Source organism: Chlamydotis macqueenii, chromosome 4 (assembly GCF_036417535.1).
Source record: "Chlamydotis macqueenii isolate bChlMac1 chromosome 4, bChlMac1.mat, whole genome shotgun sequence".
Classification (NCBI taxonomy): Eukaryota; Metazoa; Chordata; class Aves; order Otidiformes; family Otididae; genus Chlamydotis; species Chlamydotis macqueenii.
The window spans coordinates 72,799,732-72,814,135 of NC_141559.1; the positions used below are offsets into that span (position 1 = coordinate 72,799,732).

The 14,404-nt window shown below is 39.7% G+C and overlaps 1 protein-coding gene across 11 annotated transcripts in view; it reads right to left on the minus strand.

Moving 5' to 3' along the window:
• Positions 1-468: 468 nt before the first annotated feature.
• Positions 469-14,404, minus strand: part of ABLIM2 (actin binding LIM protein family member 2) — a 148,677-nt gene continuing 134,741 nt past the window's right edge. For all 11 annotated transcript variants that reach the window (XM_086746343.1, XM_086746337.1, XM_086746342.1 and 8 more), the window contains one exon: positions 469-2,223. In XM_086746343.1, the coding sequence (XP_086602469.1) occupies positions 2,110-2,223 (114 nt within the window). In that variant the 3' untranslated portion in view covers positions 469-2,109. The remainder of the gene's footprint in view (positions 2,224-14,404) is intronic.

Consider the following 14,404-nt stretch of genomic DNA (forward strand, 5'->3'; position numbering starts at 1 on the left):
ACCAACGTCAAACTTATTCATCAGCATTCTCCAACCAATTGTTCTCCTGGATGTAGATTTTCATAGTACCAATGGACCTTGCCGATCATGTTTGGACTGGACCATTTCACATGTAGGCAAAGCCAGTTTTCACATGTAGGCAAAGTGTAACAAGCCATTCAGAGGTTGAAGAGCACTATGGATGTGGTCTACAGGTGATCAGGAGCTCCCAGTTAAGACTGGCTAATGGTTCTGTACACTGAACATCACCTGTGAAGCAGCTTTTGCTTGGTGAGATGTGCTAGTTGCTAGATGGATTGTTTAAATCATGACCAACTTTACAGTAGCTTGGCATTCAGAGGTACGCTTAATGCTCTCCTCACTGAGTAAACCTAAAGCAAATTACATACTACTTGCATTAAAATCATGGGAAGATCCTCTCCAGAGCTGCAGTGCAATTTAAAAATTATACACACATTTGCAGAGTCATTCAGTTATGTCTTTGTTTTAATGATTTTTTTTAAACATTTGTATCATCAGACAAAACATTTAGGTCATGAGAAAATATTTATTTTCAACAGCATGGACTTTGAAAGTTAGTTGAAGAAGGCATGTTCAATGCTATGACTTTTCCAATGCTGGGTCAGTTGAAACAGTGTGTTGTAGTGCATATATTAACCAGTTGCTTTAAGGAAATGCAAAAAGACATAGTGAAGTAGGAAGTGAGTACAAACATTCAAGGCAGTAAAAATGCAGAATACTGACATATGGCTGAAAAATGTACTTTTTGCAATGCTCTTTTAGTATCACACAAAACTAGCAACTCACTTTAAAATATTCTTTGTCAGCAACCATACTTCTGACCATATGAAATTATTAAATTTAATACAGTCTTTCAGCTGGAAGAGATATTACGGTCTAACGCTCATATCAAACACTTAGATTTTGTTATCTTTGCTTGTTCTTTAAGATAGTTTCAACGTACTGCACCAGTATCACATAGGTTTGTATTTAAAATTGATTTGTATAGAAACATGCAAATAGTAATGCATGAGGGTTTTATATATTTGATTATAATTGGATGTATTATTGATAGAGCACACCAAGCTTTTTTTGTTACATTTTATGCTGAACTGTTCCATTTCCACACCTACCAATTGCCGTCACAGTTCTCATGGCTTATCATGTGAAGCCAGAAAGTTGAAAAAGGAAGAACATGTTTACTTAGGACACATACTAATGAAAATAATTCTTCTATAGATAGATATATCTATCTACATATAATTAAATTACATGATATTTTTATCAGCATGAAATGTAAAAAAAAATTTCTCCAAACACCCCAAACTGGTAGGAAAACACAGGTAACTGGCATAATACACTCTTAAACCAGTTTTGTATAAGGCTTCAGCTTTCCTGATGAATGGGACTTAAATTTTTAAGTAGGTCTGTATACATTTTAGTAATTATAACTTTATATGTCACAATATATTCTTAATAAAATAAAAACTCTTTTGTTGTAATTAAAGATAGCTAATTACCTTCTAGACAAATATGACCTTTTAGAGAGCAGGCCGTGTCTAAAGTACAAGAAGTATAATTAAGGTGCTTCCATGTTTTTGCTCTCATTCTTAAAAAGTACCACACATAAACAATTGCAATAATTGCTTGCGGACATGCTTTTCTTTGGCTTTTACCATATTTCTCATAGCATGTGATCCCCCGTTGCAGAATTTTATATTCATTACTTACTTGATTTTGTAAAAATGGTGTTATAAAATTTAATGGAACAGAATGTTGGATGCATTTCCTTTGTCACAGCTACACTTTTTTCTCTTCCTTTCAGAATTCCCATTTGCATCAAGCAGTAACTGCAAGCAACAATAAATTTAAAGCTAGATTTTTTGCACGTTGTAAACTGGGTAGGACCAGGAGTTACTGACAAAACCAGCTGGTCATGCAAGATTAGCAAATTCTCTGTATTCCAACGCGTGGCCATCTAATCTGTCCTGTTTCCCCCAACACATACTAACACAATGAAGCTGGACAATGGTTTAACAGCAAGTGCATGTGACAGTTCTGGCAAGACTATTTTTGTTTTGATTAAGCACATATTTTCTCCGGGAGGGGCTAGAAAAGCAGAGCCTTTTTCTTCAGGTCATTCCGCTTCCAAAGTGCCAGACGATCAAATTCCTCAATGCTCATTTTGAAGACTTCCTGGAACTCTTCAGGGGACAAATGCCTCTTGAAAATGAAAATACAAAAAGTATCATTAAGCTCTTCTGCGCACAGGAATATTTCTGCCCTTCCTAAGTTTTAAAACACACCACAAAATAATGCATTAGGGTTTGCATTTAAATTCCCAAATAGGTTCTGGAAAAGACTGCACCAAAACCAAACGAGCATAGACCAACTGGGAAATGAAATTATTGATGGCAGTAGTGACTTTTTATAAAAATAATCTTTTCAATATAGTTCCAACTGAGCACAAGCTGTGGTCTTCGGGAAAAAGATGTGTTTGTTTATACATGGTGCTTGATGATAGAGCACACTGAGGCAAATTTAAGCTATTCCAGGACTTTGAGGAGACTGATAATAATGTAATTTCAGAGCTGGATTTTTTTTGCCTTGATCTTTAATGAGAGTGGTGGACACCACACTGATCCACTAATAAGAGCCTTGTAACAAAGGAGAGAGCACACTGCTAAATTCTTATATCAAAAATGTGCTTATCCATGGGGATAGACTCATATCAGAAGTCCAAGTTGGATAAAGTTGTTGATTTTTTTTTTTAAATGCCAAGAACCATGCTTCTATTTGATGTTTTCATGATTCAATATTTAAAAAGAGAAAGAGAGAAAAAGGGGAGAATACCAACATAAAGAATTGGAAGGAGGTAAGACAACAAATGCCTAATAATTATACACTCAGAAAAGGCAGAAAAGATAAATGTGTTAATTAGAAATGAATATAATATAAATCTTCTAACAATTGTGGACTAACTCTTGCTCAAGCATTTCATTATCAGTTCATATCAGCATTTCATATCAGTTACGGCTCTCTGTTTCTGATGTGTTAAGCACACACTGTTGAAAAGAGACAGATTAAGTGCAATGAGAATTACAAACTGCAATTTTTAAACACGGACTCTCTTCTTCCACAAAGACTTCCTTGAAACCTGGGACCACCCCTGCAATCTAACCCTCTCCTCCCCAACCCAGCTTTAGGCTTGAAGTCCGCAAGGCGCGGCTCTCCTTGCAGGGAAGCCCCAGCAGCCCCGTCCTGAGCACCACCTGCATCCAGAAATGAGGTCCCCCAAAGCTGCTAAGCAAGCACCTGGACGTGCCTCACACAGCAGAATCAGGCTCATCACACATTAGACAACAGTGTTACGTCAAGGAAAGCATATTGGCTGTTTCATCTCACTGTCTCCTGGTTGCAGGATTTCCCAGGAGGTGAGGAACCCGGGTTGAATGTCCTTGTCACTTGGAGGAGGCTCAAAACTGCCACTTAGTCCACATCACTCACTCTCCAGATGCATGCCAGCAAGCCAGCCAGGAGAGTAATTTTAAAGGAGATACAGTCCTCATGAATGTGGATAATGCTGTCTCCAAATGCTGAGTGCAAGGTGCAGGTACGGGGGTGTAAAGCACTCCCCAGGGGAAGGGGAGCCACTGGGTCCTTTAGACCATGTTTTTACTGGTAGTTCAAACAGGCCAAGGTTGTCTATAATTTGAATCAGGTCCCAGCATCATCTGAAAGAGTGCTTGCCACTATTAGCCAAAATCGTGGAGCATGCTAACGTGCCCTGGTAATCCCACGAGGGTTTACCTCACCAGGACAGACACAAACCCATTGCCCTACCTTACAAAGCTATTTTTTGGGCAAATTTGAAAGTAAAATTTTACTTTCCACTTCTTAATAATGTGTTTATCTTTGTAATGTAAATTACTCAAGGAAAAGTGATGAAATTGTTTATAAAAAAACACTACATTTAATTACCTTGAATGGTCATTATGGGCCCTCGTGGTTTCTTAAAAAAGGACAGCCTTGGTTTTCTTCCCTTGAGATTCCACATATTCAGAACAACAGTGACTAAGAGTTTGGAACCGAGCCTTCATTTTTCATTTGACCAATGATAGCAACCCACCATAAGCGCTATGCATAGCATGGAACAAACACGCCATGCATATTTGGCAAAGGAGATCCTGTTTCGCATGGAAATGAGCAACATCTGACAATGTATTTTAGAAACAATCTCTCGCTGACAAAATTTAATTCTACTGGGTTTGGAAAGAAGAACTAACTTCTCTCTGCACTGATTTTTTATAATATTTTCCTGGTAATCTGTTGGACAAATGTGAACACGCTTAACTTCAGCAATTTCTCACAGCAAGGAACATGTCTGTAAGTTGTGGACTGAAAAAGAAGTGTGGATGAGCAAAGCATATCATATTCAGTTTTATCTTGCTTTCTAGATTGTGGATAAGACTTGAGATGTCCCCTCACTCAGGAGAAAGCAGTGACAAACTGTAATTCATATGCAAAGAGAGACTCGGAAAGCCTGTACCCTGCAGGTAAACCCACTTTGCCAAATCATCCAAAACCACAGAAAATGTAAAACTTTAAAAGGAATTCTTTCACCATTTTTTTTTCCTGGGGTAAATTACACCAGTTTCTAGGAAGAATGATGGTCTCATCAGATCTGTTTCAATGCTGAAAGTCAATGGAGGGAGAGGCAGCAAGCCCCATGTCAGGCCTCCAGCCTTTTCTACAGGGTGCCAAATACTTGCTACACCTCCACCTCCCAATGAAGCTTGACACCAATCTCAGCACAAGCTCTGCAACTCCCCCTTTCCGAGGCTGTACCTTGCCATTTATCATTTTCCTTTGCCCTCACGCTTAGTGAGCTTTCAGTCCACATGCATCTATGAAAGCCAGCATGCATTAGATGCGTGCTCTGCTCCTCTGCTTGTATCCAGATGACATCACCTTCATCCCTTGCATGCACTCATTTTCTAATTATACTGAAGCTGTGGTTTATACCAGCACCAATTTTTTTCCTCACAGAAGTTCTCAGTTAGTGTCGCTTGGTCAAAAACCAGTTGAGAGTTTCCAGCCCAGGGATGCAATAGCAGAGATTGAGATGGGGAAAGCATGAGCTCACTTATTTCCACCTCCCATTCCACTAGGCACTTTCTTTGCTTTTATTTCTCCTCCACATACTGTCCCTCATCTCAAGGACTCACAACTAGACTGCAAATATTAGCAATGTTTCTTACTTAATCAATGCATTATCCACATACAAAATTAATTCTACTAGCAGGAACACTTCCCCTTTCGTCTGAACCCTCTCTGAGGACACCAGTATGTGCCCAATGCAGCATAATTCCCACTGTTTTCCCCGCATCTGAGAAACTTTCACCATCCCTTAAACATTATGGGCTCCAGCTTTGGGACTGACCCTAGAAGCAGCAATGACTACAGCTCTGTCTGCACATTTTGGAATAAACCTTGATCCCAGAAAGATGTCATCAAACTGGCAAAGCTTCGGATAAAAGCAACAAAAGTAATCATGGGTTGCAGAGTTTGATTTATGAGGGAAGACTAAAAGGCCTAAGTATGTATAACTTAGCCAAATGATGACTAAGGGAAAATATGGTAAATGTCTACAAGTATTTGAAGGGTCTAAACACCATGGGAATAAGCCAGTGTGGGAAGTTATGTTCATACTTTTCTTTGTATGTGTGATATTAAATTTTATCTGTACTATTGTTGGGACTTTCCTAAACCTTGTAGCTTTAAGACCTAGAGCTCTTCCCAAATAAAGGCAGAGAAAATGCAACACTAAGAAATCTTAGATTGATTTATCTTTCTTCTCAGCTGTCTGAATATTAATTCGTCTTAACTGAAGCGTTACGTTGTCTCATTAGTCAAACAAAAGAAGGGAAATTGAAAATTACGCGTAGGGAATAGGGAGGATATTAATCTTGAGGTATGAAAGAAGATGTGTGTGTAAAGCTATGCTTTACAAGGCCAAGAACACGATTTCTTTTTTTTCCTTTTTTTTTTTTCCCCAGGATTGGATCAGCTTATAATATCCAGCTATGTTAATAGTACATCACTGGGCCATTAAAGGAATGGCCAAACTTATTAGTAGAAGCAACATTCCTTCCTTTTTTTTTTTATTACTGTTGGCCTTGTTTACATAGGAAGTCTGGGTGTTTTACAGCATACTAGTAACCAATTCTTAATCCCCTTTGTGACAATTTGGCCATATTCAGGCAGCTTAACTCAATCTACTTCTCTGCTCTGCATCAACGGCAAAGCTGGGAAGGTTGCAGACGCTGAGGGGAGTACAGAGGACCAGACAAAGGTCCCCTTCTGCCCACACTCCGAGATGACTGTATTTAAGTGAGCTCAGCTTGGAAGCTGCATAGTGATGTCAACATGATGCTGCCTGAAAGCCTTGCCAAAAAAAAGAAGGTTTTAAGATGGCTCTTCACTGAAATGACTGCTAAACTGGAGCTAACAGCATCAGAACACGAGAATTTTGGATGTATTTAAGTGTGAAATTGTCACACTTAGAAAGCACTACCACATCATATTGTTTTGATAAAATTGTATTCATCTGAGGGTTGTAAAGTCAACAGTGTTCACTCTGTTGTTCTGGATAGCATTCTGTGCCAGCTTACAGGGGAAATCAGAAAAAGAGTGAGATTCAAGTTCAGTAAAGTGCTGGTCACACAAGATGTGTCCACGGGTCACAGCAGTGGCTTTGTGTGGAAGAGGAGAGTCACATCTCCAGAAGCACGATCTCTGACCTGCACTGACAGCATTTTGGATTAGAGAAATGGGGTCACAACACTGGGATCCCACTTTAGGAAGCCTCATGGTGGCCTGCAGCTTGGGAACTGAATGCTGCTGCCGTAATTCCTCACCTGGATGTCACCTACGTAGCACAGTGCTGTGTAAGAAGGGTCACCACACCTTGCTGCAATTATGTAGCTAGTTCTCCTAGAACACACACATGTGCAATGGAAAAATTAAAATGCAAATGCTTCTTATTAAGATACACAGAACTAAGCAAGGGCTGAGCTAAACCTCTCTACTGCAATGCAACCACTATAACGGGAAATCCTCACGCCCTACGAAACACAATCATTAAAATGAGTGGTACAGATGCGTGCTCATTTTTTAGTCTCTCAGAACAAAAGTAATTTATTGCACATTCAAATACTTACTCCACAGTGTTATCTCAGAAAGAAGTGGTGCTTTTCCCTGTAAATTAATGAGGCTTGTCTCTACTTTTCTGTGGACTGCTAAAAAGCCACCGATCATTCTAAATAGAGCTATAATGCTTATTTAATTAAATGATATTTCTTTTCCCCAAGAATAATTGTAGTTTTAATGAAATTCAGAGATCGTCAAAACTAATACTTAGGAAAATGGCACTAGTGTGAATAAGTCACAGAAAGGGAAAATTGCAATTAACCTACAGCTGTACTGCAGCAAGCTGTGACCAGGTCACGCTACACAAGCATGCTCATTCTGTGTTAGTACTTGGATGGGAGTCTTCATGTGAAAACCTGCTGATGTAGGAAATTCAGAGGATACCATACCTCTTCTTGAGTCAACATTGAACCAACGAACCAACATGGTGGATGGCGGGAGGTGATGAGTTGAAGATGAGAAAAATCACAGTCCTAATTCCTAGAGGTCATTTAAAACCTCAGGTTTTTTTTTCTATTTTGCTTTTTGTTATGTTATGTTCATAGGAAATGACAGCTAAGCATTACATTGCCTTTGCTTGAATCCATAGTGAATCTTTCAGCTAGTCTCTCTCTGAAGCACTACTGTGTACTCTATTTTATAGAGTGTAACTTGAAATAGTTTTCCACTTCAATTCCTTTTTGTTCAGAGTCCCTGTAACACTTCCAACCTCTGGTCCACGAAATCCAAAAGTAAAAGCTACGGGATCTTTTCCAGAGTCTTCAATTGCAAAATAGTAAAACTAAACTGGGATTTACTGGGAAAGGTTTATCCACAGGTAGGTAAGCATTTATGTAAATAACCAGATCTTAGCTCTTTAGGGCAGCTAGTGCAGAGGCTTTGCTGGTGGGACATAGTCTTTTCCTGTATTCAGATTTAGAATGTTAAAAGTATCTCAACTGAATACATGTGGAACAATAACGGCCTCCTCCCTCCTTCAGTTTTTCTCCTCTCCCCCTCAACTCCCTTCTCCTGTGTCTCTCAGAGTTAGCCCAAGTATTACTTTCAGATGCCTAGTCATAATTTTCTGGAAGAATGTATCTTTGATCTACTGAATTTTGAATGTTCATTCTGCTTTCACAACGCTTGCACTTTGCCCCCTTATTTCTGTGGCATCGCTGGGGCTCAGCAGGCTTTTCCGATGTTTCTTTTAAGCCTACTGCATGGCTAATTACAAAGCTGTAATTAGCCATGTGCCACAGTCCCAAGGGAGTATTGAATGTTATGCTCATCTACGAAGTAATTAAGCTTCACGCTCAATAAATGTTTCAAACTATTAAGTAATTATGTGATAGAGAAGAGAACGCTAAGAAATGGCACGAGTTGCCACCTAATGAACTTCAAAAGGTATCAAAAGATAACTAAAGCAGCTCCGTTGATCAGGGGATGAGGCAGTAGCTGCTACAATTGTGGTTACACTAGTTGAGCGCACTGAGTCACAGCACTGAACGGCTGGACAACTTCAGGAACCGAGCCTTGGTAGGAGGCGTAAGGTCCCCCTCTCTCCTCTGCTTCCACATAGTAATGTGGGTCCCAAAAAAGGCTCTCAGAAAAAGCAGTGTAACGCTGAGGAACGGAGTCTGAAACCCTTCCCCGTGCTGATGTCACCCCAAGCATCTATACAAGGCTCCTGGATCTGTGGATATATCTCGTTTAGTATCTCAGAGTATCATGCAACTTCACAGAGAAGCCGCATTCCACTCATAGAATCTTTAAGGTTGGAAAAGACCAAGATCATGAAGTCCAACCATCAACCTAACACCACCATGTCCACTAAATCCTGTCCTGAAATGCCACGTCTACACGTTCTTTGAACCCTTCCAGGGATGGTGAACACCTCCAGGGAAGCCACTTCCTTTGGCAGCCTGTTCCAGTGCCTGACCACTCTTTCAGTAAATAATTTTTTCCTAATAGCCGATCTAAGATATCCACTTAGCGCTACTACTGTGGGGTATTTACAATCCAACCTCTTGTGAAGTACCACAAGTCACACACAAAATATTCTGTAGTAGCATTGCACATTCAGTATGTTCCCCAGCTGAGTAATCCATAAATACATAAGAAGCTGAAAAGATACAAGTATTTTTCTCAGAGATATCAATATAGTACCTACACAGCTGTACACATAAAACATCCCTGAGGACAACCTGAGCCATCATGCTGTCATTCAACCAAATGAGCTTTTTCATACTGACATTTACATAAGTAATTGTCTTCAGCAGACTGCTGATTAAAAAATTATATAATTAAGAAAGTATTTCATAAATAAAACTAAAACTATGAATCCATAATGAAGAATGAAAATACATAGAAGATCTTGAATTCCGTTTTATTTAGGTACAAAATATCTTATTCTTAAAGCAGATTTTCCAGTTTCCCTTAGTTTGGGCTTTAGTGCATCTGTAATATGAATGTTCCATATCTAATCCCTGTTCACTCCCACAGTATTTTCACTCTGATAGGAATTAGCTTTCATACATATCACATGATTTCTAATGCATATTTGCATTTTCTAATTGCTCCTTTCATAAGGGCTTTGAAAACCAATACAGACATCCAGCACTGATCACCACACAAGCATATGCCCAGAGTAAGAAACACCACACAAATATTTTGCAAGTTAAATAGTGTGAAGTTCCACTGAAGCCAGTGAATTGCACTTTCTCACTCCAGGGTATGAAATTCATGGTGAAGTGAGCCTGTAACCTCAAATTCAGCCACAAACTACAAACTGCACTTCTCTTGTGAAAACACACATCATTCCAGTTTTGCTCTGATTTTCCCCATCTGAGCTTCAGAGGAGGTGGGACACACAACATTACTTGTATGAATGATATCTAGAAGCTGGGCTGTTACAAATTCAGGCTCAGTTACTGGAAACCAGTCCTAAAATGGTTGCAGCCCAGATGGCTACAACCCAGGGTGATTGTTGAACAAAAAATAGTGGAAAAAAATGTCATCCCTAAAACAAATCCAGACAAGCAGTTTCAGGAGGAAAAGCATGTTTGAATTAATGTGCATGTTCTGTTCAAACAAGACCGCACCCATGTTTAAATCTCTCGTTTCTGTTTACAAGAGTACAAGGTGGCAGATGAAGGTTTGCTACTTGACATTCCAGAATATTTTTTTCCTTAGCAATTGTTTCACTGTATTCTTGTTAAACAAAGAATGAACAGGCCCAAACAAAAGTGGAATTATATACTTTCTACTGTATTTGATAGGCATGAATGAATAATGCTTTTAACTCCCTGACATTCACAAGAAAAGGCTAAAGAAATGAAGATACATTAAGATAAGAAAATCAAATGAAAGCACTAAAAGATGGTTTCCACATGGAAGACTCTAACTATGTGGGCTTTCAAAACTACCAGCCTGTGACTGCAAAAGGAACCTTATACTCTGTGATAAAAGCAAATTCAGGAGGAAAAAAAAAAATTCTACAGAGCTGGGCATGAACCATCAATTTGAATGTCCAAGCACTGAATCTCATTGCTGTGACTGAACAACAGGCAAACAATACCAATCTAAGATAAAAGTGTCAAGTGCATGCTTTTAAAAACCCAACTTTTAAAAAATTTGCTTCCGACTTATATTTGGCTTTGCTTATATTTAAGCCTCTGCATAATAAAATGACCCTTTTGATAAAATGTTCCAAGATCCAATTATGTATTTTTTCAAATGCTATTGCAGCAAGAGCACCCAATAATACCATTTTAGAATCAGATTATGTTAAGACTTTGTCTTCACAGACTATACTAACCTAAGCAAATTTGGAACTTAAGGAGAACTTCAAAGCAAGGCCAACTTTAAAATTAGACCATGTTCCTCAAGGCCTTGTGCAGCTGAGTTTTGCATGCCTCCAGGGACCGAGACTCCACAGCCTCTTGGGCAACCTGTTCCAGGGCACTGCTCTCCCAGTGAGGAGTTTTTCCCTTACACGTGACTGCAATTTTCCTTCCTGCAACTTGCGACTGTTGCCTCTTGGCCTTCCAGTGCCTACTTCTGAGAAGGGGATGTTTTCCTCTATAACCCCTGTACTGCAAAGTTGAGCTGCTGACTCATGTTCAGCCTGTTTTCCATCAGGACCATCAGGTACTTTTCTGCAGAGTTGTTCCCCCATCTTGGGCTGATGAACGGCATTATTCTGTCACAAGTGCAGGAATCTGGATTGACCATGACTGAACTTAATGAAGTCCCTGTTGACCCATTCTTCCAGCCTGACCAGGTCTCTCTGAACAGAGGCTCTTCTCAATAGAGCACCAACTGCTCTCCAGTTTGTCATCTGCAGACATGGTGAGGGTGTAATTCCTCCTCTTCATCAAAATTGTATAATCCAATCCTGTTCTGCTGCTTTATTTTTTTCTGCAACATTACCTGAATTAACTTGTTCTTGACCATTTCCCTTTAGAACAGCTCACAAGAATGCTGCTCCGTTCATCCAACATGAGAATAAACAGCACTGTGCTAGAGAGAAACTTCCAAAACCATTCCTGGGCCAAATCCTTATCTAGCATAAATTCCTTGCATTTCTCCTCAGATTATCTAAATGAAGATCCAGGCTATTAATTCAAAAGCCAGAGTGCCAGTAATGTACTTAAAAATCAGCAGGTCGTTTATTATAACTCGTTCTCAATGCTACATGTATTAGCTCACTGTTGGCATTAACATCTCCTCGAGGAGCATGAGGAGCTGGGCTACTTCTGCCTCACTGCTCAGTTAGAACAAGCAAACAAAAACATGCCGAGTGTTTCTACGCTTAGATATATGTGCTTTTGAAGAAAGAATTCCTATTATTTGAATGCATTTATTACCAGTTGAGGCTTCCTAATCTCTAGATACCTCTTGGGCTTAGAAAAATAAGCACTTTTACAAGAAAATATTTTTTATAATCCTTAAAATAAATTTCTTACACAGCAGCATAATCAAAAAAATACTCACAATGGGAGCAAAGTTAGGAAAACACTACCACCCATTAAAACCCCACCCTCCTGTAGTCTTTGACCATCAGCCGAGACCTTCATTACAGTCTCTCTTAATTTGACCCAAGGAGCTAATACCATTTACTTGAGGTCACTGTTCATGACAGAATCATTTAGTACAGGAGACTTCCCTTCTAACAGGGAGTCGGAGACAAACAACAGTGCCTTTTCCGTGACATCTATGCCATGACATCCTTCAAAGTTCATAACAAACTGTTTCACAAACACGAGCCTGCTTCAAGGCAACTTGCAAGAGGGCTGATAAATAAAGCTAGCTCATGCTGATTTATTCCACTTATTGCTCCTAAGTAGACTAGGAAATCAGAAACATCACATGTGAGGTATTCTAATTATACTGCAACCAGTAAGACTGCTTTCAGGTTTGATAGATGACACAAACCACAAAGGTTCTAAGTCTCCTTTCATTGATACCACCATTACCATTACCACAGCCATCACGGCCAGGAGCTCGTTCTGATTTGCAGCAGTGAGAGCAGGGTGAGGCTTCAGCCCACAAAACTGATCATCACAAAACTGGAATATGAGAACATGGATTTTTTCTTAAAAGATTTTCCAAGATAAATTACTCCACAGTTTGGATAGTGCATGGGCTTAGCAGTGCTATCACCATCACCACTTCTGTGGGCACAATCCAGCCCTTTCAAGAGTGACATTGGCTATGCAGGATGAGAGCAGATCAGCTGGCAACCCGTTCTGCTCGGAGAGAGCACTTGCCTCCTAGAGATTCGCGAGCACCAAACCGTAACCTCTAGCAAAAGTGAAATGGAGCTCAAGAAGAGGTGAAATCTAACCTTAATACCTGCTTCCAGTATGCCCAGAATTGCTTCCCAAAAGCTTGAAAATACCAAAATATGCTAAGCGGGTCCTCTACTCACAGATGGAGTGTGTGTATGCATGCACGTGTGTGTCTAATCCTGGTGCAAACCTATAATCCCACATAGTCTTGGGCTCACTGAGTCCCAGGTCTTGCCCAAGCCTGAAATCTGATGAATGCACAAGTAGGCAACTAAATTACAATCTCCTCCTTCTCCTGCCACAAGAGGAAATAATGATGAACTGCTTTTCTCTGCAAAGCTACTTATTTCCAGCAATTCTGCAATGCAGAAGGAAGGGACAGGGAGGAGGCCGGCAAGGAAAGCAACAGCTCATGCCTGTCACCCAGCTCTGGATATGGTTTGAATGTGCAGATGAGCTGCTGCCTCTGTTTTCCCAGGAGTTATAATCCTATTAAAATGCTACTAATTTAACTGTTTAACAATCTACCAATCCCTAATAAATGCAAGATGGTCTCCAAAGGAGCCCTTCCTGCAGACGCACATGTTCAACAGAACGCAGCAGCCAGCAGGATCAGCCTGGTCCCCTTATCGCTTTCCTGGTGCAGGTCTGAAGCAAATCTTGTTTACTGTTCTTTTTGCAGACCTCTGTGAGATCTTTGAAGTGCTCGGGCTCCTTGAGCCATCAGGCACTGGGCTGCACCTGGTGTGAGGCAGCCTGAGCAACTCCAATGTCAAACAAACAGCGATCCCAGCTGAGGACAGCGTATGAGCTATGGATAACGGCAGCCAGGACAGGCATGATCCATCCAAAGAAAACTATACGTTGTCTTAAAAAAACAATTTGGAGCTGCATTTGCTATTCAGATCGACCTGATGTGTTTAAACAAAGACTCTAATAGACACACATACATATATAAGTATACATATAAAAGAATCTTTTATAGGATGTGTCCAGAGGAGCATTTCTCCAACTCCCTGCTTCTTTTCCTGGACTCATTATGCTTTTTATTATTGCTGTCACGCCTTGCTATACCCCAGGCTTAAAACAGCACATGTTTGAGGCTCTTTTTTCCTAACAATCAAATCAATACCACTTGCTGGGTAATCAGGTGACAAGCACATTGAAGAGTTTAAGAATATAACACCATTTCCAAAATATACTACATGTATAAGAATTTGGTAAATTTTTTTTTTTTAAAGATTTGATCTTTAATGAGGAGCTTTCTGCTACTTCATAGTTTTTCTTCTTTTATTGCCTTAAGATTAAAGTTTCTTTCTTTTTTCTCACATTATCAAGCTAAAAATACAATAAATTTATTTAAATATAAATCTTCCCAAAAGTCCAATACTGTTAATCATATAATTTTTTATTGAACT